The sequence below is a fragment of the Aplidium turbinatum genome, chromosome 18, assembly GCF_918807975.1.
Source record: "Aplidium turbinatum chromosome 18, kaAplTurb1.1, whole genome shotgun sequence".
Taxonomy (NCBI): Eukaryota; Metazoa; Chordata; class Ascidiacea; order Aplousobranchia; family Polyclinidae; genus Aplidium; species Aplidium turbinatum.
In genome coordinates, this window is record NC_137489.1 from 15763207 (window position 1) to 15791139 (window position 27933).

General features: G+C 36.7%; 1 protein-coding gene across 1 annotated transcript; it reads right to left on the reverse strand.

Annotated features, from left to right (window-relative positions):
* Positions 1-8819: 8819 nt before the first annotated feature.
* Positions 8820-21285, reverse strand: LOC145787954 (protein fem-1 homolog B-like). Its single transcript, XM_082599793.1, has 14 exons — positions 20556-21285; positions 19142-19276; positions 18784-18934; positions 18210-18424; positions 17288-17409; positions 16636-16744; positions 16013-16110; positions 15311-15517; positions 14204-14320; positions 13608-13721; positions 12852-12979; positions 12351-12443; positions 10432-10543; positions 8820-9080 (listed from the first exon to the last, which is right to left on the reverse strand). Exons 1-14 carry the CDS (start codon positions 20692-20694, stop codon positions 8820-8822), a joined length of 2001 nt encoding a protein of 666 aa, XP_082455919.1. The 5' UTR covers positions 20695-21285.
* Between the last annotated feature and the right edge of the window lie 6648 nt (positions 21286-27933).

Here is a 27933-nt window from a genome sequence, read left to right on the forward strand (position 1 = left end):
ATTCCAAAAAGAAATGAAACAAAAGCCTAGGGCCAGTGTCTATTTATGTTTAAATTAATTTATTTATGTCGATGTATGTGGCAGGATTTTAGGGTTAAGTTTTTCTTTACAACAAACCGTTTGTTTTAATCAACTACATCTATTTTCTTTGTTCAAAACAAACTTGGCTTGTTCTATTTTAGGGTGGCAGTGTGGCGACTTTCTGAAAATTCTGTAAACTTTTGTGTATAATGTTCCCGAGATAAATATGAAAAGTGGAACAGAGAATAAAACGGTTCGCATTCGCCCTTTCTGGACTAGACACAGTGGCGCCGGCAGGGAAGGGCAGGCGGGGCAGCTGCCCCCCCCCCCCCAATGTTTTGAGCATCATCTTTTTTTTTATTTATTAATACATAGGTTATTAATATTATTTTTTTAATATTTGGCTCCCAACCTCAAGTAAGTCAACTCAAGTTGCATGGGGGGGGGGGGGGGAGGTAAAAGCTCTCTCTTTAAAAAAAAAGTATGGAAAACCTTGATGACTAAATTGTACAGTAGATAAAAAGATTTTCTACAGAAGCAAAGTTATAGACTAGGATTCTACCATCCCTATTATAGACTTTTTAAAGTTTTAACTAACGTCACATTGATGTAGAAAAATAACAACCTGTGAAATTTTTGATACCTCACACTCCCATAACTTCTTCCGCGCGCATTTTGGCATTGGTTGCTTGCAGTGATTTTTTCACTTAAACAAAACGTTTTGTTTCAGCAGTTTTGAGTTGTTCGCTTCTTAAGTTGTAAAGGAGACTCAATTTCTCCAATATTTATTCAATGTTCTGGAAGAGAACTCCAATAGCGGCTTTTTTCATCTGCATTTCTGAACATCTGGTCGAAAACTAGGCTGTTTTCTAAATGTGAAAAACTTTCATAGCAAGTATCCAACAGTCATTTTACCAGAGCAATATTGTTAATTGGCTCAAATGGCGAAATACAAACTGGCATAGACGTTGACAACTCAACGTAGCCTAGGTTATTTCATCTAGAAAAGAAACCCGTTGTGTCGAATAGCACGAAACGTGTGTTGCGAAATGTTTGATGCCAGGCGTTGGAACTTCAATCAAAGCATTCTCCTGCAGTGTTCAAAATGACGGCGCTGACGCCTTGAGAGTTTCTCGTGTGAAGCGTCGCTTTTAGACCTTGCTTTGAAGTAGCCTACCTGGCGCAAGAAAGTTTACGTAAGTCAGCACTTTTATGATTGCATCACGTGATGCCCCCCCCCCCCCCCGATTGTTCCTCGACCTGACGACGTTTAGTCCTCTCTAAGTTTTTTTTTTCCTTTTTATTTTTGTTTTTTTTTCCGTAAGGCACGGCGTTTGTCGAATAGTGATGGCGCGTGTCGAGTGACCTCGTCACCAAAAAAGGCAAAAATCGCAGCCCTGCCGGTGACTAAACTGGTGGCTGATTGTTCTTTTCTGTATGATTCAATGTTACGAACAGCTTCATTGAATTCACGAAATACGAGATAATTTTATCTGAAACTGTGAATTATCCTTCTTAAGAATTATGTGAGATAAAGCCAGTGCTCGCACTAGTAATGTGGTTCTGAGAGTAGCCTACATGGGCTCAAGTTGTCGAATTTTGCGATTACGGGTAGCTTGTAGGTATCTTCGTAAATTAATAGAGGAAGTGGGATACTCCCGAAGAAGGGTGATGATCACAATCGGAGAGCTTGACCAGCCAGTCATCACTCGTATCACCTTCACCCCTAACCCCCTTCTTTCAGAAAATTGCCTATTTTTGCATGTTTTTGTTTTTTCAGTTTTCATCCAACAATTTTTCAGGGGGGTCAGCTGACCCCATTTCCCCCTATGTGCGGACGCCCTTGAACACAACCCATCTAAATGTATTTGTTACATTGTTGCATAATATTGTTACGTAATGATAATGGAATGATTTCCTGATCTAATAGAAAACAGGGTGCACAATTCATGAAAGTAGAAAGTCAAGAAATGATGTGAAGATAAGAGTAGCGATGGCGCAGTAGGCTACTGTTCAAGACCAAACTGCGGCTTGTGAGATCCATAGTAATGTCGGTATTTTTTAGAAAATGTTAACATTTAGAAATGCTTTGCGACCCATCTGAAACAGCTTCGCGACCCACCGGTTGGGAAGCACTGGTGTAGCCTAAAGGATAGTTTCATACAAAATTTAACTAAAAAGGAGGAAGACTTAGTAGCCTAATTAGTATCTAAGCTGAGAGATTTTTCCAAACTAAACTTTCCATCTAAAGTTGAAGTCATAAATAAAGATCTTTCATTGTCATTTTTCATCACGTCTTTTTGCCATTGAGATGAAGAGGCTTCAGAAATTGCGGCAAAATAAAGAGGATTTCTACAACAAAGTCACAAATGTTTTTGTCCAAAAGGATAGGCGCATGAATTTTATCTTTAAATAAATGTGAAATTATGCTGCTAATTATTATTTTTTGATTAGTATAATATCGTTTTTGTTGTTATCAAAGATACATTATTGTAAACGTGACTTGAAAAAATTAGTGCCTTCCCATCTAGGAACCCCACCGCACGTCACTGCCACGGACGTATACACTTACACACGTCTTGAGATTTTAACCATGATGACCAAGGACGTATCCATACGTCCAAGTTTAAAAGGTATTTCAAGCAAAAAATGTAAATGATGGCAGATCCAGTCTTTACCTGTCCTTTTTTTTGCTACTTAAAAAAATATATTTTGGCGGTGCAGTTATCAGCTGAGGACACAGTGGATTTTTTTTCCTTTTACTCATTGGAATTGGCAGTCAAAACTGGCGTAGCAACCCCTTACTTTGGAATTTCTCGATCAAAAAGACTGTAAATTACGTAAACTTTTTTGCTTAAAATTTTCCAAGTTTGTCCATAATCATTCTGCTGTATGTCCTAAAGACTTAAAGCATTGTGCGCAGAAACTCTAGCAGAAACGAAGTAAAATTTTTCTCATGTGCAGAATTGTTTTGGCATTCGATTAAACTACATATATTTTCATATTATTGTATTCATTCATTCATAGCTTGTCACGCCAGTGTCGGAGCCAGGTAAGAGCATTGTTTGTGATGTTTTTGAGGTCGTTGTCATCACATGAAGGGCTAAGGGGGCAGTTGGTGAGGATGTGCTTCATTGTCTGATTGTCTAGGCCGCAATCACACGTTGGGTCAGGAGTCATCTTCCATCGGAAAAGGTTGCTTTTATTTCTCTCGACTTCTCTCTCTCATTGTATCATGCTTGGGTAGTAATGGTTATAATGAAGCATACTTTTCTGCCAATTTTTAATTTTTTTAGAAATTAGAAAAAATACCGTTAGGAAAGTTGCTAGCTGTACATTGAATGTTTTAAATTTTATTGTAAAGCTTTGCATCTTCGGGTAGCTGAAGATGTATGCTTTCATTTGATGTCAAGATAATTGTGCGTCTACGTCGATCACATGAGATGTTATTAGGCTACGGCGTAAATACAACAGATTTTTGCGAAAAATGTCTGGTTATTTAGATAAAACGTCGCGACCTCGGTGGTTGCGAAAGAGTTAAGGATAACTATAAAATTTGTTCAAAAAGAATCATAATCATGACATTGAAGCGATGCAAAGACAACTCATGCTTGACATCAATGGAATAGCCTACTTATATGACAGGCTACCACATTTTAAGACAAAAAACACCTTCAACTTATGTGTCTGCGTCTTTGCAATTCAAAACACCTATTCAATTTTCCTTCATTTATGCATTATTTTATCAGTGGTTGTCAGAAACGAAAGTAAACTTAACAGTTTAAGAACAAAATCTAAACTTTCGAAAAATTATGTCTTTCAAGTTAAAAAAGATAGCCTAAACAATCATTGTTTTAAATCAGCTGTCCCTGATCCTGAAGTTCACATATTCAGACAGCAAAAGTTGCTATTTATTGCATCCGTCCAACGTCTAGCGACGTTGGTCTGACAAAATTCTGCTCAAAAGATCTGCCAAAAAAGTCAAGCTTTGCTTTAACCACCCTTTTGAAACGCAAATTAATTTAATGAAAGGTTTGAACACAATCAAATTAATGCAACTTTAAATCTGAATAACATTTTAAAACGTTTAACCGACGCAAAAAACGCACACATAAAATACTTGCATGATATGCTTTATGAGGAAGACAATAGAATATAGAGAAGGTTTAGTCAAATATAGACGATATGAAAATAACTATGACTACAGTGTGAGTATTCAGCATAACAATTAAGCCATTTTACATAGAATCAACATATACAGACGTTGAGAAAATGCAAAAATATTAAAATGACACTGAAAAAGCAAAAACTGTCTTAATCAGACTGCGGTCAGGATCGCGTTAAAAGTTATGGTAAGACATTGAAATACAGTAGCCTACAAAGCTTCATGTTTATCTATTCTCTTTACCAGTTTGAAAGCTATGCCGATGCTTTTTTGAAACCTAAACAATAACAAGTTTAGTTGCAACAAAATTACCATGACAATAATGAACGATTGTTGTTACTGTCAATATTCGCCAGCACAAACGCATCCTAGACAGCAAAATCAGTCATTTTTACATTGATTCAACGTCTGCACACACTATAAAGAAGGCCGATTTGCAGACCGGTTAAACGTACCCCAGAGAGCAAATCAATTGATTGTTTTAAATTACAAATACATTGCTTCTCAACCTTTTCACTGCACCACATTAACTGCGCAGCCATCATTAATGTTGTGATAAGGTCTTATAAAATTAAATCATTAATTAAATGTAATAATTTCTTGGTATCATTTAACGTAATTTTTATCATCTATTTTTATTGTTGCAAAATTTTGTTCAAAAATATTCATAAAAATAAAACGAAAACTTCATATGCAGACGGCGCTGTAGCATTAAACTGTCTCACCTTGGCTGCAATGACAGCAATATATGTAACGATAGATACTATTCCAGGGATAAAATGCAGCAGTTGCAAATACAGTGGTCAATGCAGCAAGCAGAGCCAAAAGATTTAGAACAAAAACTTGACACGAACAAGTTATGCGCTACCTAAAGGTTCATGTTGTAATAATTAAAATCATCAGGCGCAAAACCTATTCAAATAGAATTGATACTAAATATCTTGGTAATATCGTAATGGCGTTTGCTGATTGTAGCCCAACTAATCAACTTAGTTAACGATGCCCAGACAGCAATTGAACAGTAAACACATGGACGCATCAATCGTCATGTTTCTATTTAAAAACTTCATGCTGAAGTAACGATTATGATGATGTAGCCTACTGTATGTTTTAAACAGCGTTAGAACAATCGCAGATATGCGTTGCTCCCAGCGCTTTACAAAGCAGATGGTGTTGGTGCAGTCGTGTATAGGCGCAGAGAAGTACATTATTAACATAAACATAAATCCATTCTTTTAAGGCTGAGTGCTGTGCAGAAACTCAGTATAAAAACTCTATAAGTTATGATATTTCCTTGAATTCAATCTAAACCACACGTTCTCTTTTTGTCAGAGAAAATTTCTTAGTTTCAAAACACAACCCAGATCTCTTTCCCCATTGTAGTGGATTATTAAGAACAACTACATTAATAAATAAAACATGATTTTTTTAAAACAAGTCAAACACATGTAAAACTTGGAAATAATCTACATTTGCAAAATCTTGAAATTTGACAATGTACAGTTTTAACCAAATGAAACTTGTGGGCGGTTCATTTTTGACAAAAAAACACAATAAAGCTGCAATCAATACATTTGAAGAAAGACTTAGTATTGGTTAAAGCAGTGGTTCCCAACCGGGGTGCCGCAAGATCAAAAAGGTTGGGAACCACTGGGTTAAAGAGTTCACCTCTTGAGGAAGTGATGTGAAAGCAAAAGCTTTACAAAAATACATCCATTGCATTTAGCATGTGCAAATACAAGTTTTGGTAATTAAGGAAACGAACAAATTGACACCATTAAGAAAATCTATAATAAAATAAAGAAGAAATTACTTCAAGAAAAAAATAAAACTTCACAAGAGAAATGTTAAGACAAAGTACAGTATAAGTACTAAGATAAAGTATTATACAAGTAACAATAAAAAAATATATAATTGAATACGTGAATTCAAGGAGAGACCAATTCACACAGAGGTGTTTTTGAGATAAATGCGTTTTATTTATTTTGGTCATTTATTTTTGTGATGGAATTTCGATAATAATTATATTCTGAGATATACCGATAAAAAGTAGCCTACTATGCCTGAAAATGTCACTCGGTGATAATTCTGTGAAGAGACTATGGACAAGTTGAAGCCCAATTGCTGAAGTTGGGCATTTTTTTAAATTAATAAAAATATTGAGGAGGTATTTTTCATGTTTAGGGTTGAAAAAATGGCCTTTTTTCAGCTGTTATTTAGAAGAAACTGACAAGAATCGGAAAAACACAAAAGTGAAATTCGAAAAAAATAGAATTGGGCCTTTTTTGAATTCATGAATTCAATTCCTATGTTGTTCATGAAAAAATACACTAGTTTGAACAAAAACCACCAATTGAAATATCAGGCAAAAGTCGGCGGTTATGAGGGAGGTTCCAGAATGCATATCAGGATGTAGGAAGAAAAAGAAACTTTAAAATGTTAAGAACTATTGTGAAACAAGAATACTGATAGGGCAGAAGGCGAGCTCAGTAAAAGATATCGGCTGTGAGCAGGAGAGAAGGCTATTGCATTCGTCATTGCAGTAGGCCTACACAGTACTACAGCTGCTTATAGACGCAAATCTAGTTATTTACAGTTGACGTCATTTATGCCAAATGAAAAAAGGACACAGAGAGCTTGAATTAATAACATCATCAATGAATGAGCATTGGGATTTAAGTGCAACTTGTAAATAAAATATGAAACTTCCTGTTGGGCAAAATTTGCCATTTTTACATCCCTTCAACGTCACTGAACGCTAAAACGAATAATATTGCAGTTTTTGTCAGTCTGCCCATACGCACCTTTCGGACAGACCAAAACACTTCACAAGTGAAATGAATATCCAACCCCAAGGAGCTTTGGCAGTCAAATACAATGGTTGGACTGTCAGGAATATGGCAAAGTTTTAAAGATAGCGGAAAATAAAGGCATCTCTGAAGTAATATTTGTTGATGGGCGTATAAGTGCTTTGTAAATAAAACGATAAAAAACGCTATTTTTTCCAACATTACAAGTGACAAATGCCAGAAATCAACAAATACATAATAAATGGATATAAATTTACATGGGACATGCAAAGAACCTTTGAAACAATCAACAACAGGAACTAGCAAATGTTTGCAACAAGATATAATCCGTCATATGACCAAGGATAGTGAGGTATCTCACAATCTCAATCCAAAGTCCTCAATCGAAAATAATTGAGAATCGGCAGAAAGATGTTGTCAGATGACTTGAATAGTTATCTCGTCACTTGCCACTTTTTCCAAGTGAGAGGCTCTCCTCTCAACCAGGGGACAAATTAACTCATGGTAAATTTCGTCTTATCAAGAGGGTAAATATACGAAGCAAGATTACATACAAATAACCCAATTCTTTTGACTCAAAAACAGCTTGCTGTCTGGGTGCTTGCTTTCAACGTTGCGTTAACATTAAAACAACAAAAAACAAACAACGCAACAGAACCAACAACAAATTTTCGAGTTATGCTTCAATGCATATTCTTGTGCTTTGCTTCTTTCGATTCAGTGGATGTAGATCAGTTATGTATTTTCAGTTTATGCATGGCATCGGTCATTTTGTTACTTGATAAGGGCTAACATGAGCACGGCCGAAAACGTTGGTAATTTATAGTTTACTTTCTTATTATTGTATTATGTTAAATGTCGCGTGGTTACTAGGTTGTAGTTGTTTATGATTCAAGAAAATCACCTCTTTACCAAAATTATGCGATAGAAGTAAATCTATCATTGAATCTTCGGCAAGGGACACAAAAGCAGAAAGTTTGCTATTGTGTACAAGAGCAGTACCATGTTTTTAAGCAACAAATTTATATTTTAACATTTAACCGAAACTTATCAGAACTCTTGTTCTTTGCACTTTCAACTGAATGTTCGAAATAAAATTGAAACTACTTTGGGATCAAACCATAGCACGAGACCTGATGGCAACGCAGCACAACCTTAGGTGACGTTCTAACAGAACTCCCCGCCAAATATGTAAAAAATATTCCGATGCGGGTACCATGAGTTAAGCGTTCTGGGAAAGCAATGAATCAAAGATCAGGTCAAAAACTAACTTTACCAACAATTAACAAACAATATATAATATATTACGCTACACAATATATATATACGACAATAAATACAGTTGTAAATGAAGCTAAGACAGAATAAAATTGTTTTCACTTTCAATTAACAGTGGATTTCCTAAGTTATTTGCACTAGAAGGTTACACGATTACACAAGAAATGAGCACGGAGAAAGAGTGCTAATATAAGGATAGTAAAATATTGTCTATTTCACATCAAATAGAAAATGCTTTAAGTTGTAACCAAAGCACACAACTAACAAAAGGTGCTTAAAAATCTTCATATAGCTTTTAATCATTTATTAAAAATATGTAAAAAAAATTTTTAACTTAAAGACAAAACAGGTTGACATGACAAGGAAACTTGATTTCTCAGACAGCAAATCAACTGTTTTTAAATTGATCACATCACATTGATCATGTCTGCAGACGTTGAATCAATGTAAAAAACGATGGATTTGCTGTTTGGGTTCTTGCTTTCATTAAAAAAATGAGAAACAAACAACGCAATAGCACCAACAACAAACTCTCGAGTTATGCTTCAATGCATGTCGACGAAATCTTGCAGATAAGCCGGAGTCACATTTCTATACGCAATGCCATGTCGTTTCAGCGTTCTAGCCGCAAGACATTTGAGAGTGACGCAGGATTTGCTCTTCAGGATGATTTCAGCGACTCCGGTGGTGGAAAGTTCAAGAGGAGTCTTTCTCTGATTGTTGCAGGAGTCAAAATGGGCTCCGTACTCCACAAGAGAGGAGATGATGTGATGCAAAGTCACAAAATCACTGATAGGTTTTTCGTACTGCAAACAAAAAGCTTTATCAACACTATGTCTGCAGGTTCATCCGGTAAACTCATACGGAGACGTCACAGATGAGAGGACGAGTCATAGAGAGGAAAACAGATCGCAGAGTGGAAGACATGTTATAGAAAGGAGGAAACGTAGCAGATGGGAGGACACGTTGCAGATGGGAGGACACGTCAGAGAAGAAGATACATCGCAGAGTGGAGGACATGTTAGAGAAAGGAGGATATGTTATAGAGAACAGGAGACATCACAGATGGGAGGACATGTCACGGAGAGGAGGACACGTTATAAAGGAGAGAACACGTCTTTGTCGTATTGAGGCTCATGCCCGGTGGTTGATGATTTGGATTAAGTGAACGGAAAGGCAAGGAAGCCAATCTCCTTCAGGCATGCCTTTAAGTGTCCTGCCAAAGACACAGCCGCATGCTCTTGAGCGATGTCGAACCGGCGTCCTTTCGATTGTCGTTCCAGGGCTCTCACCACTCGGTAATACAACCACGTCACATTTGGGAGGACACGCCACAGATGGAAAGACACGTCACAGATAGAATGACACATCACATATCCACAAATAGAAGAAAACATCACAGAGGGGAGGATACGTGCTGCCAAGAAGTGACGAAGGCGAGGGAAAAATGACGACCTGACAAATTATGAAGTAAACGGTGACAGAAAAAAGGAAAATCAAAATTGAGTTGAAGAAATGAGAAAGACACGAGAAAAAGGATGCAGAAGATGGTACTCAGTGGAGGAGCATGATTTCCAATTTTCCAATTAAACCAGATAACTTCCACGCCATGAAATAAACGCGGTAAACTGAGAAGTTTGTTCCAACTGTCATGTCAATTACAGAAGCAACACAGTGCAAATATCCAGGCTGTATTTCTGTGAGGCTAATGGAATAATTTGCAATAATGGAATTAACCAAATACCAAGCGACAGTCCAGTGGCTCATTCTTACCACAGGAATTATGTCTTACAATGTAAACAAATAGATCTGGTCATTTATATGGTCTAACCCTAAAAAGCAATAGGATGTTTAACGGTTGCTTGTTTTCAACTAAATAACAACTTAACTTATACGCTATCTATGTTAATTATGATTCATAAATAAAGATTCGTTTGCTTCGTTAAAATGAGGAAAGTTTTATGGAAAAATATATCATAAGAGATGGAGAAGTCACTTTTCTCCAACAGGGCTTTTATTTTACAAGCAAAAAGGAAGATGATTAAATCATCTTGACTACTCGATAAAGTTTGGATTGTTGAATTTGAAGTCGGTTAAAAACTATTAAACAGTCGTTTACGCAAGAATAATTTTGACCAACATAACAACTACACGTACTTGCACTATTATATGTAAAGGGGTGTTGCCATCGGAATTTTGAACATTAGGATCAGCACCACAGGATAAAAGAAATCTTGTGACATCATGATCGGGAAAGTTGCATATGTCCCTACGTAAGAGTATATTGTTGCAATGAAAATCCTTTAAAACAATGGTCGATAACAGACTGTTCGGTGAAGTAATTGAATGCCGCGGAAATTCCCACAATAGTCAATACCAGTTGGCAAATGCCCATTTTTTCACATCTTTTCAACGTGAAACAGCAACTTTTGCTGTCTGGGATATGCAAAGCCCTGCTCAGGCCAAGAGAAAGTACATTGATAAAAACTTTTTATATCTTTCTACTCATGGAAGTTTCCAAAAAAATTTCAATTATTTTCATGTATGTCAAGATTTTACGTTCGATTGTACTTCCCAGCCAAACCTTGCTCTGCAGAAGTTGAATCAATGCGAAAATGACGGATATTGTTGTGCGGGCAAGCAAACGTATTCTCAAGTTTTGTTCCTTGTTTTCTAGGTTTTATTAGGGGAAGAGGAGTTAATTGATTTTTTTTTCAAATCCAATTTTGGCCTCAATGCAATACAAGGCAGTTTTATGTGAAAAGCAATTTTCAGTGTAGGAGAGGGGGGGGTAGATTTTGAGCGGAAATTTCAAAAATTGATTCCTAGAGGTGTTAGAATGTACTGTTGTATCTTAAAATCAAGGCTAAAGTTGGAATTAAAATCAACCTCCCCCTCTAGTTTTAGCTTTGAAGCCATTTTTTTCTCACTGTAATCCATTTCCTTCAGATAGTTTATGGCATTTATACTTTTTATTGGATTGCCAATTGCCAACAAAACTTAAACAAATGATTTGCTACTAAAGAAAGCAATCAATCACATCGCTTTCTTGAATTCAAAAGAATTTAAATGAAATGGTCATTAGATCGGCGCTTGCTCTAACCCAGGCAGGAAATGCATCGTTTAGATGTTGAATCAATCTAAAAAACAGTTGATTTGCTGTCTGGGAACTTTTGATAAATGAAGATCTAGTTCAAAACCCGAGCCGGCAAAATTCGTCATTTTTACATTGATTCAACGTCCGCATACGTTGGTTTGGCTGGGAAGTACTGTACAACAGAACGTGGAACCTTGAAATACGTGAAAATAATTAAAGTCTATAAAACGGGTCTTTCCAATGTCCTTTCCCTCACCGTGAGCAGGGCTTTGCTTTGCAGACCGGAAATGTTGGCTTTTTTATGTTGAAAAGATGTGAAAAAATGGGCATTTGCCAACTGGTATTGACTATTGTGGGCATTTCCGTGGCATGCGATCACTTAACCGAACAGAGTGTAATCCAGTAAAGAAATACAAAATTTGCAGAATTCTACTTCACATTGCAGTTCTCGAACAAGAATTATTCCATGCTTAATGGGGTTCGTTTGCCGCTAACGTTCCTTCAACAGTTAGTAACGTAAAATCAGCAAACAAAAATACTCAATTGAAAGATCTTCAACAGACGCGATACAAAACTTATTTAGTTTATGTCACCAAACCTAAAAGCGAGCATTGTTTTAAGTGAATAAGCAATATACTAGCGCGATAATACAATCACACAACAACATAAATATAAGGCAGCAATTATGACTCTGAAATAACGCGTATTTTTCCATGGTGGAACCAAGTCCAAATTTCCCAGACAGAAAAAACCGTCATATTTACATAGATTTAAGGTCTGCAATGAGAAAACGACGAATTTTGGTGTCTGGGTTGCAGGTTTTTCGAGTAGAAATGGGAAGTTTATTTGTAACAAACAGGAAACATTGTAAAGAAAGGGGCGCTCTTCGTGGCTATCAGCACAAGGCTGAGCACTCACTAGTACAGCGAGCAGTTGCAACTCGCTAACCACAAAAAGGAAGCGTTTTGAAACAACTCACTTGACATGAAAGTCATCAACATGGGTCTTCTCGTCGACAGCCATATGCAGAAGGGTGTTGCCATTCGAATTTCGAACATTTAACTTTAGAAATCTACAATAAGAATGCTAAGTCAAATTCAGGATATAATTTGGTTGGAATTCGCAAAGTGAAGAGGTGACTTACCACACGAGGTTGCAGGCAGATATTTCTGATTTCTTTTCAAAGGACAACATTTTATCAATATTCTCATTTCCAAATTAAATTAAAAAACAGCTGAAGACCTGAGTCAAAGAACTACTTTAAGTCACAAAATACAACGCTTGAGAAAAAGCAAGTTAAAGTTTTCAAAGTTGCTAAATCTTTCATTTTTATGCAAACACCAGCAAGCCAAATTTTGCGGCAGCAGGGGCATGTGCTGAAAACATTTTTGGTGATAACTTAATTTCCACAAATGTGACTTGAGTACAGTAGTTTTTAAACTCATGTCTTCAATTATTTTGTTATGGACTTTCTTCTCACCGGTAAATGATGCTGCCAAATTTTTGACAGCCAGTAAAATGCTTTTCCATTCGGCAGTACAGACAAGCAAAATATAACAGGGTTCGGAGATTGGAGTCTGCGTGCTTTGTAGCCGAACGTACACACACCTGTGAAGTGATCAATGTAAAGTTGGTTGGAGTCAGGAATATTGTATTATATCCAGACATGCGCCTAGCAGTTAAAGATTTAAATAAAGTGGACGGGAAGACAAGAAAGCCAATGTTCAAGTTCAACTGCAAGAATGTGATCAGACACAGCCTCATCCTCTCGAGGGGTGTCCAATCAGCGCCCTTTTAGTTAAACAAACAAAATTTTAAATCATACGTTTTTGCAATAAATTTTGTGTTACTTTCTCGGGTGAAGGTTTTAACGGAAAGGTTTTCAAGTTCAAGCGGGGTAAAATTCATCTATCGAAGAAGTCAATGAATTGCAAAAAGGACAGACTGACAAACACCTAAAATCTAATTTGAAAAAGCTGATGGAGTAAATTCACCTCTAGCCAGTCGGCATGGGGAAAACATTGAGAACCTACAAGTAAATCCATTCAAATCAATTTGCTTTAAATTCGAAATAACAGCTCAAGTCGATGAAGATTGAAATATTTGTTCGATATTTTTTACCAAGAATTATAAAACCTTAATCACTTGAAGACAGCGAAGCAAGAAAAACCATTACACAAACACAGCTAACGCTTCATAAACACACAAAATAGTTTCATTGATATCCAATACAGACCTTACGAGAGCCTTTGTTGTCTTCACATTGAGTGCAAGTGGCTATCGCGTTGTCAGTGGCCAGTGCAACTGTGAGATCATTAGCTGGTTCTCCCAAACTGGGTTCTGGCAACACCTGAAAAATAACACGATGCAAAAATCATCCGAATCCTCCTTCACGTTTACCTTGTTGCAAGATTGTCGGTTTTAAACATAATTATGGTACTGCTATTTTGAATTCATCCAATGCTGGCATTTGCACAACAATCTAACCTCTCAGCGTAATTTATTTAAGAATCGATTTTGCTATAGCAATAGCATCTTCAGCTCATTCAAATAGAATAGAATTAATATTCAAATAGAATAGAATTTAATATTCAAATAGAATTAAACATAATTATAATTTTTATAACGTATTTACAATGCAAACTATGCTCCTGGGCGCTGCACATGATGATGTACATGATAATACTGTACTGTTTAGTCATAATGTTCAGTGAAATAGTATGCTTTCAAGCAAGTTTTGAGTTCGTTTCAATTTTTAGCTTCCTTTACACAAACGGTAAATAATTCTAGCAGCCGATGCCGACTTGTTGGTTGGGGTTTCTTTTAGCCTACTTCATGTTTGGCGATTTCTTTCTTGCATCGCAACACCTCTTCTACACAGCTGTTTGTGACGTCACACAAGTCTCCCACGCTGATCTTTTCAGTTAGAAGAGTTATCTGCGAAAACACCTGCAACAAAATGAGGTCAAGTTGACATATAGTGACGTCTATGCACGAGGCTACACACAGTGCAGCTGTCAGCTGACACCCAGTCTTGACATTACCCTTATGTTTACAGATGCAAAACCAATAGAAAAAATACATGATTATAAGAATTCTTTGTGTTGGTTAAGCCTATCTTGGAAGGAAAGTATTTGATGGTTCTATACTTTCACGCATGACCACGTCAAAACAATTTCAAAACACAGTCAGCAAAAAATGTAGTCTGCATCGTTTTAACAACGTAAAAGTAGCAACCACAACTAACCGGGGTTGGACATGCCCATACAGCAAATCAGTCCTTTGTTAAATTAATTCAACGTCTAAAGATGGTGTTAAAAAACGACTAAATTGCTGTCTGGGATGATCAACTCGGAATGATGAAACAGCATGGTGCAACAATTTGTTTTGTCTCATCTCATTTCATCAGCTTTATTTTGCTGACTCATGCAAGTTGATATGATGTTGTCAGTTACGTCACGTTTAAATGTTTTTCAACTAATTTAATCTGGTGTTATGTTTCCACGTTAAAATTACCGGGAATGACAAGTTTAGGATTTTAACGGCAAAACTTTGCAAGTGAAGACGCTTTAAATGCCACTGACGCAGATATACACACAGGAGTTGAAGTCATACCTAATTTAGCAGCAATTTTGCAAACATTTGCATTTTAACGACTTCTAAAATCTAAATCATATTTTCACAAGCAAAATTGCGGACAAATTCTGTTCTCATATTTTCTAGTTCAGGCTGTATTTTGAATCGAATAAACAATGATCACAAACGAAGGAGGGTGTTACATTAAAATCTACATCCACACGACGTAAACGCTACTCGAGGTATGGAAAGCGATACGGTAACCGGTCAACTGCCAAAAAGTTCTTAATACAGTTCAAAGCCTAATATAAATGTGTCTGTAACTTATGGCTCAATTTCCCTTAACTCCCACTTATAACTAACCTCTGCAAACCTCAGCAAGTCGTTGTGTGCGGGTCGACATGACAGCTGACGTATGTGCAAGGCTCGCTTCCATAACCTGATGCACCGATTGAACTGGAAATTGTCCGCGTAAACAGCACCCCTGTAGACGATGGGGTGGATTATTTGGACACTCTCCAGGCCCAAAATCCGCTCCCTGATTACAAGAGCTTCCATGTAAAGAGCGTCCTATAAAGAAGAAAACCTTTATGTTTTTATGAGTAGAAAGAAAATTGTTAAATTTAAAACCGACGACGGTAATTCATTCTCAATAGCAAAAGTTATGTTTAAAAAGAAGCTTTGAACTTGTCTTACACGGTTTATAGTTGCTGAAGGAAAGGCGGCCGAGAGAAAGGAACCTAGTCTCATTATTAGTTCCGAAGGCCTGGTGTAATGAGAACCTTATCTTCTCTTTCCCCGAAGCTGAGAAACTGAGTTGAAGCCACCTTTACCAGGCATAAGTCCGTGCGCGGACATTTTGCCGAATGGTTATGTGTTATTACGTTATGATAATACATATACCGTAATACATTTGTATAATTTCGGCAATTTGTCCAATCGGCATTTAGTCTTTTCGGAAAAATGTCCATTCGGCAAAATGTCCGGGTACCCATAAGCCAGGGTACAACGAAAATAATCAACAGTTGAATTACGGCTAACAACATCGTCTGAAGATGTGCTTACATGATTGGAACGGATGTATTCAAGCTCCTCCAACGTTTCGCATTCTTTTCTTCCGTTATACGCATCCACTGGAGGAAGGATTTCTTTGGGAGTTTTTTCTGAAGAAAAAATACAATACCAGTTAAAGAATAAAAGCGCATCAACAATTTAAGCACACCTACTAAGCATTGCAGTATGTATGTTCACCATCCTCAAGTTTAATCGTTGAGGTTTCGCATGCTTGTGAAGGTTTTAAAACAGTCATGTTTGTAATTCAAGAAACCGCACTCAGCTAAGCAGTGTAACAAGGCTGCGACACAATGGTACAAAAAGGTTGCGCAATCTAATACTGCTCAGACCTCTGCCTAAATATTCGCTATGCGCGCACTAAAGAGCCAATTTCTTGGTGCCTTAAACATTGTGCAACCAAAGGACGTTCATTCGCAACACGTTTAGCGATGTTAAAACAATGAAAAAACAGTAACTTTTTCTAACTGGGAGATGCGTTACTGGGTCTTCCAGTGACTTTAATAAAAATCTTAGCACTTCAAAACTGAGTTCTTAGATGTGCTGGACCAAAATAGTGACTTCTTTTAAAATAATTAATTTCTGTAATTTGAAACCAATGTTTCGGTTTCGCAAACCTTTTGTTCTCAATAGCATTCCAATCAAGAGGTAATGATAGGCTCTGTCAACGTCACAGTAGTCTTTGTTATTGGCAAACGACGATCCGAGCAATTCGAATAATGTGATCTGAGAGCATGAAGGAGAATAGCTAAAAAACACTAAACGCGCATGCATCTTTTATCTCAGAAGGTTGCAAGCTTGCCAGAGTGAAGAATAAAATGTACCCGGCAAAAAGGAAACTGGCCGGAAGCTTTAGGAAAAAAATAGTATTTTTGTTTAGCTTCACGGCATTTTAGGTTCTTTACTGTTACTGTTACACATGGGATCATTGGGAAGATATTCTGTTCATAAAAACAAAATATCGTGTACAAAAAGTCCTGAAATGTCACATTGGCTTGTATAAGTAGCAGAGCTTGGAAATTGAGTTGAAGCCTAATGCTCTTGTGGAGCTGGACCTATAGCTGGACTACTAAACTAATGTTCAGCAAACGTTTCCACAACCAAACTATTTTCATCAATAGCATAAGATGACATTAATTTAGTTTATTATCTACATTGTGGCCTCTTTCTTTTTCTGATTAAATATTTGATAGCTTCGAAGTTTGTGTCAACACTCTCCAACGGCATGGCTAACCAAGCCGAGTGGCAACAGCGTGTTTTTCAACTTACTTTAGCAACCTTTTCCAAGTTAGTATGACGAGTAAAGTACTCGACAATTTCGCTTCGGCATCCATCAGCTGCCACCAGTGGCGCTGTTAAACCTCCTTTGTTTTTAATGGAAATGTCGGCACCTGATAAAACCAATTGAAATTTTCAATACTTCATCAAAAATTACAAACCAGGTTTGTAGAAAATAAACTTTTGAATTGGTAAGTTAGTATATACATCTGCAATGTGTGAAAATGACTGAGCAAATTAAGTTTATTCCGGCACAGATGATAAACTTTCAGTATACTATACGTACAATGTAAAGTTAACACTTATTCCATAATTATGTGAAACTTTATATTTCGGAACGATTTAGTGAAAAATTTCCAAGCATCTAAAAATTCAGCACACATTATTTGTCATATTCAGGCTATTACAGTCTAGTGGTTAAACATTAAATCAAGTGCATAAAACATCTAGTATAAAACCTTTACTTACGTCCACGCTCATGCATGCCAAAATAACCCAGACAGCAAATCAGACGTTTTTTAGCATTAAAATTTGCAGACGTTGAATCAATGTAAAAAAACGACTGATATACTGTCTGAGAAGTATCTTGCCAAGATGAAACTATAGGTTAGGGTTAGCACAAATTATTAAACTTGGTGTCCGATCGACATCCTTTTAAGTTTCAGTCAAACTCTTACATTTTTGAACTGCATACAAGGCAGTTACATCAACTCCATCTAATTATGCTATGACAAACTGGATAGGCTAGGAGGCTACCCAGCTAGCAAAATTGATCCTTTTTACATTGAATCAACGTCTGCAAACGTAAAATTAATGTAAAAACTTGACACAAGCACACTGTAATGGTTGGTCTCTTTTCTAAAGTAGCATGCAAACTATGCAATATTTTAACATCACAGAAAACGATAGTAACCTGCAGCAACTAGAAGTTGTACTATGAATAAGTGGCCATTTTCACAAGCAAAATGCAACGCTGTTCCACCAGAACTGTCCAACACATTGGGATCAGCTTGGCAGGACAACAGATACTCCACAATATCAACATTGCCTCTATATGAGGACAACATGAGACAGGTGTTTTTGTAGTGGTTGCTTATGTTGAAATCTGCACCATGTTCCATCAAGTGTCTGTATCAGAAATGAAACTAATCAAGCATACGGTAATCAAAACTGCAAATTCAGAAATCAGAATAATTTTAATAAACAAGTTTTTAAAAAATGCAGAAATGAACTTCATATATAGTACTGTACATTGTGAAAAAAAGGATTATTTTAACAAGTAAAATTAAATTTCAGTTATTTATAGCCTACCGTACAAATTCTTAACTATGTGACAAATAGTTTGAATGAATGTTATCTTTGTAAATGAGTAAAACTTTAAACTTTGGTTCTATAGTGAGAAAGCTTTAGGTCACATAAAATACTTATGTGACCTAACTCTTGAAGCTATGAATTATGTCATATCAATTCAACAAATAAAAACTAACCTGACAATCGAAAGCGTTCCAAAAAAACAAGCAGCTCTCAAAGGTGTTGAGTTTGTGTTTGTGGTTTGGTTAACATCAGCACTGTGTTTAACAAGTAGCTTCACCATATCTTCATAGCCACAAGCAGATGCACACCACAGTGGGGAAGCATCTATCAACATACAGCAGCTATCATAATATTACAGGTAATTAGTTACAACAAATAAATCCATTATGTTATGATTTTACAATGTTGGCTTTCAAATTGTCAACCTTATTGCATTACAGATATCATGAATTAGCCTACTTTACAACATAAAGAAAAACCCAGATTTGACCGCTGTTCAGTGATTAGGCCTACCAATGTGTTTTCCTTTACCTTCAATCATGTACCCATCAAAGCATAATTTTCCACAGTGTTTGGTTTGATCAACATCAAATTGCTCCAATAATAAACGAACAAGATGAGTATGGCCATTTCGTACAGCCGCCAAGAAGGGTGTAAAGATTTCACCTGTAAGTACAATAGGAACAGAGTAACATTAACCACTAGAAGTATCGAGAATCTCACAATCTAAAAGAACCAAGCGGGCATGATTTTGTTTAAAGTGTATAACACATAATAGCGTTTTGGATGTATAAATTTTTTAATGTAAATTTCAATAACAATGATAAAACATCGTAGAAGCTCTAGATAAAAAATCGTAAAAGGTTATACAAAGAATGGAATGCCATTCACTTGAAAAATGAAAAACAGTTCAAAATGATTGCTTGGTACTTCTAGTAATATGGTATGGAGCAAGGACAACAGAAAAAAGCAACAAATCGTTTAATTCTTTTAGGGTTTGACATTCTCATGCAAAAGTGGAAGACGTTCAGTGTTCCTAAACATTTAAAAAAAGAGGTCATGGAAGCAAAATTGCATGGCAAAGGAGTACAAAATGAATCAGCGGTCAAAAACAATCGGTATTAAGCTATATACTACACGAAGTACAGAACAAATGTGACAAAAAAAATTGCCTCATCAATGCAGACCACCGGTATAATTAAAATGATCAAAAGTTGCAGAAGCTCCAGATTTCAAAACAGATGAAATATCATTCACTTGAAAATAAAACATTTAAAAATGATTTTGAATGTTAAAATCCAAATCACAATCTTGAAAAGCATGAGTGGCAGCCAAAAATAGAAACACCTTTGGTTTCTGTAGAAAATGATATCAATGGTACTGATGAGTGATAACCAAAATTAACAAGTCTTTACGAAAGTGATTTCTAGATTAAAAAGACCAAAGTGTAAAATCTATACACTTTAAGACCAATTGATGTATATTTTCTGCAATAGACACATTTGAATCCAGCTATAAATTTTATAAACTGTTCATGCTAAATGCATGAGTGCAGTGGTTGCACAAGTCTGGGTTTTTTTCTGTCATTTATCGGTTATTGACCTATTTTTTAGCAAAATGTCCGAAAAAAATATAGTCAATTCAGTCAAAATGTCCGAAAAAATATATGGTCAATTCAGTCAAAATGACACGACAACGCTGTTTCAAAGTTTCGCTGAGAAACACGATGTTTCTCAGCGAAACTGAATGTTGTAGCTAGTCAGGCAGTGCAAATTTTGGTTTGCATCAGCTACTGTACTTGAAAGAAAATATTTTCATCAGAAAAAATGACCGAAATAAATAAAAAATGACCGAATTTTTTCAAGTCATTTCGGACAAATGACCGAAAAGTCTCAGCGTAAAAAAACCCAGGCACAAGTAGTTATAAAAAAACAGATTATCTTACCTTCAAGTGTTGTGTGTTGAGTACAAAGTAAGAAATCTTTTTTATCTCCAGCTTCTACAAGATACGCTGCTACAACTAATGAGTTGCCATTTTCACATTTCTTTAGAAAGTAATTAAATTGCTCATCTTGATCCATCATTAACACATGAAGGCAAAGGGCTTATGAAATGCTATTTCCCACTGGCATGTGGTATGCATCTTTATAAAGCAAAACATACTACCGTACAATAACATAGTACAGTAACGTATCAACTTATAAACATTTAGAGATACAAACATTCAATTTTGTGCCGGTAGGCCTACATGTATTTTTTCACAAAAAAAATTTGTAAATGCACCTCTGGCAGGCTTGGTTGTGGTAAAAACACTCCTTATATTCTCTTTATTATGATCTCCATATTTTGTAAATGCCAACATGGATAAAAAAATCCATGGTAGATTTTTGGGAGCTGGTATACAAGTTTTTTGCTGTCAGTAGAGCCAGATGGCGATGTTTACCCGAGCACCGCCCTTGTCACCTTAATCCCGCGTCTCTGCGGTGTGGGAGAACGCCACTGATCACCTGCTTTAGGTGAGAGTTTGACTGGGGTGGTATGTCTGCCAAAGGATAATGTAGGGGTTCCAATGCGAGCTCAGAAAGGTCGAAAACCTCCCACAGAGCAAAAGCTGGCTTTAGCAAGATTTTTACTTGTCAGTTTATTAAAAATAAAGCTAAGCAAAAAGTAGCCTAGACATACCAGTACTTTTCACTTAACAAGTATGGTAACCAACTTTTTAATACACACCTGTCTAATTGTTTCACTTAACAATGCATAGGGATGCCTTTTAAAAATAAACTATTGGTACCGGTACAGTCTGGTAACCTACTTGCATGCAGAGGTGGGCAGTAGCGCGTTACTTTTTTGGTAAAAGTAGCAGTAGCGGCGCTATTTTTTTTCCAAAGTAGCGGTAGCGGAAAAGGCGCTACTTTTTTTCAGTCGCACTCCCGCTACCCGCTACTTTTTAATTTAAAGTGAAAAAAATACTCGTTGTTTTCGCAACACTGGCATGGTCCAGCAGCTATATTATATAGCCTATATAATCGGTTTGGTTGCAAAGTTTCGGTTTTTTGGGAATCTCGTTTTCTGGTGTGGAGCTGCGATCCTGCGATCAAGGTATGAAATCGATAATGTTCATTTTAATTTTAATACTAGTTCAGTTCAGTTTATTTTTTGTTTTGTTGGCGAAAAAGAAAGACACAAAAAGCAAAAACACAATAAACACAAATAATTCGCGCAACAAGGATGGCAGCGAAAGACCAAAAGGTCACCAAAGTCAGCTGCCACCCAAACATTTAAACAAAAGACCCAAAACTAAGAACATTAACACATACGGTATATAATAAATAGCACAATACCAGCACTTTAATTTGTAAAAATTAACAATGGAATTAACAATACATTAACAATGGAATAACACAGGGCAACATAAAAAAAATATTGTGAAGAGAAATAAGCGGATGATACGTTTCAGGAGTGATCATTGTACAAATTCTTTAATAAACATTTATATTTAAAGTAAAGTTGTAACTAGCCAAAGTAAAGTTGTATATGATTTATAGAATATAGACTACATGCAGTGAGCATTTCCTCATCAGTCATCACCTATGCTAAGATGACCAAAAATAAGGTTTTATCGTATTGGTTTAAATCGTATTAGTAAAACTGTATGGTTTTTGTTCACGATGGTTTTTGTTAAAAAAAATCATTACAGGGCAATTTTGTGTGATTTGTTTTGCTTGCAACTTAGAAGTTACAACGTCATAGTTTATCTTATTTCTAAACAGCTCATTTATTTCTAGCTGACGTCAACTTCTTCAACAAATATCTTCGTGTGATGAAGCCTATCTGCCAGGCTTTAGACATTCTCCAAGGCGAGTCCAAGGCGTATTACGGAGTCTTGCTTTCAACCATTACAATTTGCGTGAAGAAGTTAACCAAGATCAGTGATCTTGTGACCTGTAAGGAGTTGAGAGTGAAAGTCCTTGAAGGGGTGAAGAAACCATTCAACAAGTGCTTCAACGACATGAAATGCGCTATTGCATCAATGCATCATGTCTTCATCCCTCCTTTAAGACGTCATAGCTACAATTTTTTGCACTACGTTTCCACGGATGATGCTGACGCACTGCGAGAAAAGTCAAGACAGATGTAGGCTAGTGTTGGGCGATATATCGAATTTTCGATACGATACGATATCTTTTCAATATCGATATTTATTTCAATATCGTTCGATATTTTAACTATTACAGCCCTAACTCGTAACTGCAAACCCCTACAAAAACGTTGCCGAGGCCAAACGGCAAAAGTTGAAATTGCCTCGGCAATTGCTGTGAACGTTTATTACGAAAAAAATTGTACCAAAACATGTAAAACGAGAAGCGAAAAATATACTAAAGTAGTCTATCCCGACCGCACTGCTTGATTTGTTGTGATGTAATAATACCAAATGTAGTGATAAAGCGAACAACGCGATACGCACGCTGTTACGGTAATTCACGTTAAATAACTCACGGGGAGGAAAAGTGAGTTAATTTTGGGTTGATTCAACGTTCGAATCAACACAAATCGATTTAATTTTTCCGACGGGTTATATTGCGTAACAACTAACAACAATGCCCAATAAGAAATTTACGTTTGTTTTACATTAATTCGACATCTAGCGACGTTGAATTATCATAAAATAACGTTAATTGCTCAACCCAGTAGCCTACTGGTAACAAATTAATAGCTCCCTGCGTGAAGATTGCCTCGATTTACGTATGCACTAACATAATTTCGGCACAATTGGCATACTGCGATCAACACAAAGTCTGTTTGGTGGAGAATTAGATGTCAGAATCGGAATCATCAGATGCTGTATCGGAGGATAAGGTTGTCGTGTCATCACTGGAATCGGACATATCAATAGGCTCATCGCTTGGCTGTAAATCTACACTGTTTTCGCCGTTCGCAATGAAGCGTCCACGTTTTGCCGCTTTCGTGCTATGATACCGATCTCTTTCGCAGAGCTCCATCATGATCAGGGTGTTGACTAAGGAGCAAATCTATGGCTGTGACATAACGACTGGGAGGAATGTCTAACCCTTCCCTTACAAGCGCTCGTGTGGCCTCGGCATTTTTATTGCCGACGCTAATGCGCCATTCATGCATCTGCGTCGGCAATTGCCGACACTAATTTTGAAGACTGAGAAACTTTTTTCTTAATTAGAACAAAAATATCGAAAAGTATCGAAATATCGAGTATTTTTTCAAATATCGTATCGTTTTGTTTTTTTCAATATCGCCCAACACTAATGTAGGCTCCGTAATTCGACTGTTGCGGGACACATTAAGCCAGGTTGATACCGAGAAGAGTGACACCAACACCAGTCACGACTCCAAGGATGAATTTTTTGGTGTGTTGACGGCTTTTGGCGCCATCCCGTGAAGCGTCGGTGCAGAAGGAAACAGCAATTGTTCACGCCTTTTTTTGGGACAGGAGCAAGTCCTTGAGCTTTTCGAATACCGAGTTAAAACATCTGTTCATTAAATACAACACCCCCACCCCATTCCTTCCCATGTTGCGGTGGAGAGACTTTTCTCTGTTGGAAAAGATGTGCTTAAGCCAAAGCGGGCAGGACTTAGTAACTCTCATTTTGAAATGCTTGTGTTTTTGAAAGATGCGTAACAATAAATTTTCCTTAGAATGTGTTTTCTATAATGACGTTAAAATGACAGTGTAAACGAATGATAACATTCGTTTTCAAGGTTGTTTTTGTGTCACTAGGGACTTCAAGAGTGTTTCCTAGTGTCATTTTTTACAAAAGTAGCGGAAGAAGTAGCGGCAGCGCACGCTACTTTGGTCCGAGTTGCGCGCTACTTTTGTACATTGGTAACGGGTAGCGCGCGCTATTTTGGTCCAAGTAGCGGGTAGCGCGCTACTTTAAAAGTAGCAAGTGCGAACCTCTGCTTGCATGTTGTAATTTGCATTTTTTCTAATAGCTCAAATCAAGATGAGGAACCACAAAAGTCAGCTATCTTGACTAACCAACAGAGATATTCGGATCTACCTTTTTCAAATCCTGATCCAATGGTTTTGTAAATTTAAAAGATCCTGTTGTGATCCTGCCAATTTTCAATGATTCTGCTTATTCTGCGAACATCTCTGCTACCCAGCTCTCCCGTGATTTTGGTAGACCTAATATGCGCCATTTTGTCGAAAATGACTTTTTTGCATTTTTCTACGTTTAAAGACTTCATGCATCTCCTGACAAAAATTTGTGCCCTAATGTAGTATGGTTTTCGAGATAATTGGTGGGTAAAACCTAACATATTCTAATCTGTGCAAGAATAATTTTCTGAAACCTAACATATTCTTATACTCCAATCACGTAACAGGATATCGTCACGTGACAGCCATAATTTCAGAAGCAATTGCAGCAGGCTATTTCACAACATCTTACATCTCTTAAGTTGCATGAAGCGGATTTAAAAGCGTTTGATAAAGTAGATTGGGCGAAAATGTTGTCAAGCACTAAGTAAGCTTAATTATGTAGGCTAGCCTAAAAATGTCCATCCGAACACACTAGCTTTTCTTTTCATTAAATGCCGTATCATTTACGCCTCGCCGATCAGTTTGATTTTTCGTAGCCTACTGGTGTACTGATGGCTTAGTTGACTTTACGGTACGCTAAATAACTTAGCTTGAATATGATTATTACGATTTTAAAGCAGAGGCCCGGAAGTACGCTACTCAGTGTGTTTGGTCATTTTTAATCAACCGTCCCAGATGCTGTGCAGCCAATGAGCCAATGTAGTACGGTAGCCTTAAATCAGGGGTGACAAACCTTTTTGCGGTCGCGGTCCACTTTGTCAATTACATATGAGTTATCGGGCCATACAACTTAGCGCTTGTCAAAATTCTATGACATCATAGATTGGAATCGACCAAAAATACAAGGTGAAGTTGGTGAATAGTGTTAACAACTTTGCCTTATAGCTTTCCTATTTTCTAACTTTAAACCTTGAAAGTTAGTGTTTAGGGCAAGAAAATAACAAAGAAAAGGTGTACCAGTGAATGCATAAAACAGCTTTGAGATGTCTTTTGTCATTAATGCATGAGCGATTGTCAAATCGCTTTGCGGGTCTCACAAAACTCTTTGACGGGCCGCATGGGGCCCGCAGGTTCATCACCTCTGCCTTAAATGAAAGCATGGTTATTAAGTAGGCTACCAGCAACTAATTTTGAGTCAGCGATAGCCTTTAACCTAGCAGGCTTTTGTGATATCAGCAAAGTCATCTAGAGATTACAGTGATGAAATGATACACAGTTCTGGGAGAAATCCAGAGGCTTACCGGTACTTTAGGTTTGATTTAGGCTTACAAAGCCAACATATAGTGTGGTCAAAGTCAACATTTAGCTTATATGAGGCTTTATCATACCAAAACATAACATTAAATAAGCCAATAAGGCGGTTAAAGTCAACATCGAGAGTATATATTAGGTTTTATCATACAAACCTAATACTTTTTTTATAACTAGTTGTCTGGCAAAACCAAATATAAGCCATATTTTAAAAAACAAACAAAAACCTGGCTCAAATTTCATTCTTAAAAATTTTGTTTGGTTGTCCGCTCCAGCCTTCCAAAAGTCAACTTCGAGTGTTTTACCTTGTTAATTTTACAGCTATAAACACAAAAAGTCGGGTGCTGGTTTAGCATCGGCCGCCTTGCTCAGTGACGTCATGAAAATGTGTGACGTCATGCAAAAAAACGCAACTACTTTTCCGAAGGGTGCAAAAACGCGGAATAGAAGTAAAAGCGGAATGGCTATTGATTTTTAAATATTTCTAGTGAATAGTGCCTCCAGCTTTCTCATTTCTGCTTATAGTGCTTTTTCTGCTCGGATTTTAACAATTTTACTATCGTTGGAAAGCATGATGCTTCATCTACCCGAATGGATTAATTGCCAATCTAAACTAGGCATTATTATTAATGGAAGAAAACCGGTTCCACAACATAAATTAAATCTTATTGAAATACTATTGTGAGTGTTAGCCTGGTCAAATGTTTTAAGGTTCAGACCAAGGAAAAAAAGCTATTGATTTATTTTCTTAAACTAGGCATTATATTTATGTAGCGCTAACTTAAATTTTATTATTTTGTACCAATTCTTAGCAATTCAATTTTTTAAAATAAAAATACCAAACCAACACAAACTAAAAGAGTATATCTTGCTTTATTAACCTAACAACTTTCACGTTTATATGTTATCTACAAAACGAGAAATCGTTGTTCAAACGTAACCGCTCGACGAAGCTTTTCTCCAATGCATTTTTCAAGGCGATTCGATCGTGGTTCAGTATCAGCGCCCACAGTTTGATGTGATCAGTGAATACTGCCTCCACCAAATGTGCTGTAGCTTTCTCATTTCTGGGCGGATTTGAGAAAATTTACCATCGTTGGAAAGCACGATACTGCATCTATCCGAATTAATTGGTTGCAAGTTTAAAGTATGCATTATATTGATCTAGCGCTAACTTAAACTTTACTATTTTGTACCAATTCTCAGCAATTCAATTTTTACAATAAAAATACCAAATCAACACAAATTAAAAGAGTATGTCTTGCTCTATTAACCTAACAACTTTCACGTTTATATGTTATCTACAAAACGAGAAATCGTCGTTCAAACGTAACCGCTCGACGAAGCTTTTTTCCAATGCATTTTTCAAGGCGATTCGATCGTAGTTCAGTATAAGCCGGCAGCCGCCCACAGTTTGATGTGATCAGTGAATACTGCCTCCACCAAATATGCTGTAGCTTTCTCATTTCTGCTCGGATTCTAACAATTTTACTATCGTTGGATGGCATTATGCTTCATCTACCCGAATGGATTAATTGCCAATCTAAAGTAGGCATTATGTTTATGTAGCGCTAACTTAAACTTTACTATTTTGTACCAATTTTTAGCAATTCAATTTTTACAATAAGAATACCAAACCAACACAAATTAAAAGAGTATGTCTTGCTTTATTAACCTAACAACTTTCACGTTTATATGTTATCTACAAAACGAGAAATCGTTGTTCAAACGTAACCGCTCGACGAAGCTTTTTACCAAAACAATGCAAACACAAAGCGATCAATTTCGAGTGTTCATTATACGCCGCCCACAGTTTGATGTGATCAGTGAATACTGCCTCCACCAAATGTGCTGTAGCTTTCTCATTTCTACGCGGATTTGAGAAATTTTACCATCGTTGGAAAGCACGATACTGCATCTATTCGAATTAATTGGTTGCAAATTTAAAATATGCATTATATTGATCTAGTGCTAACTTAAACTTTACTATTTT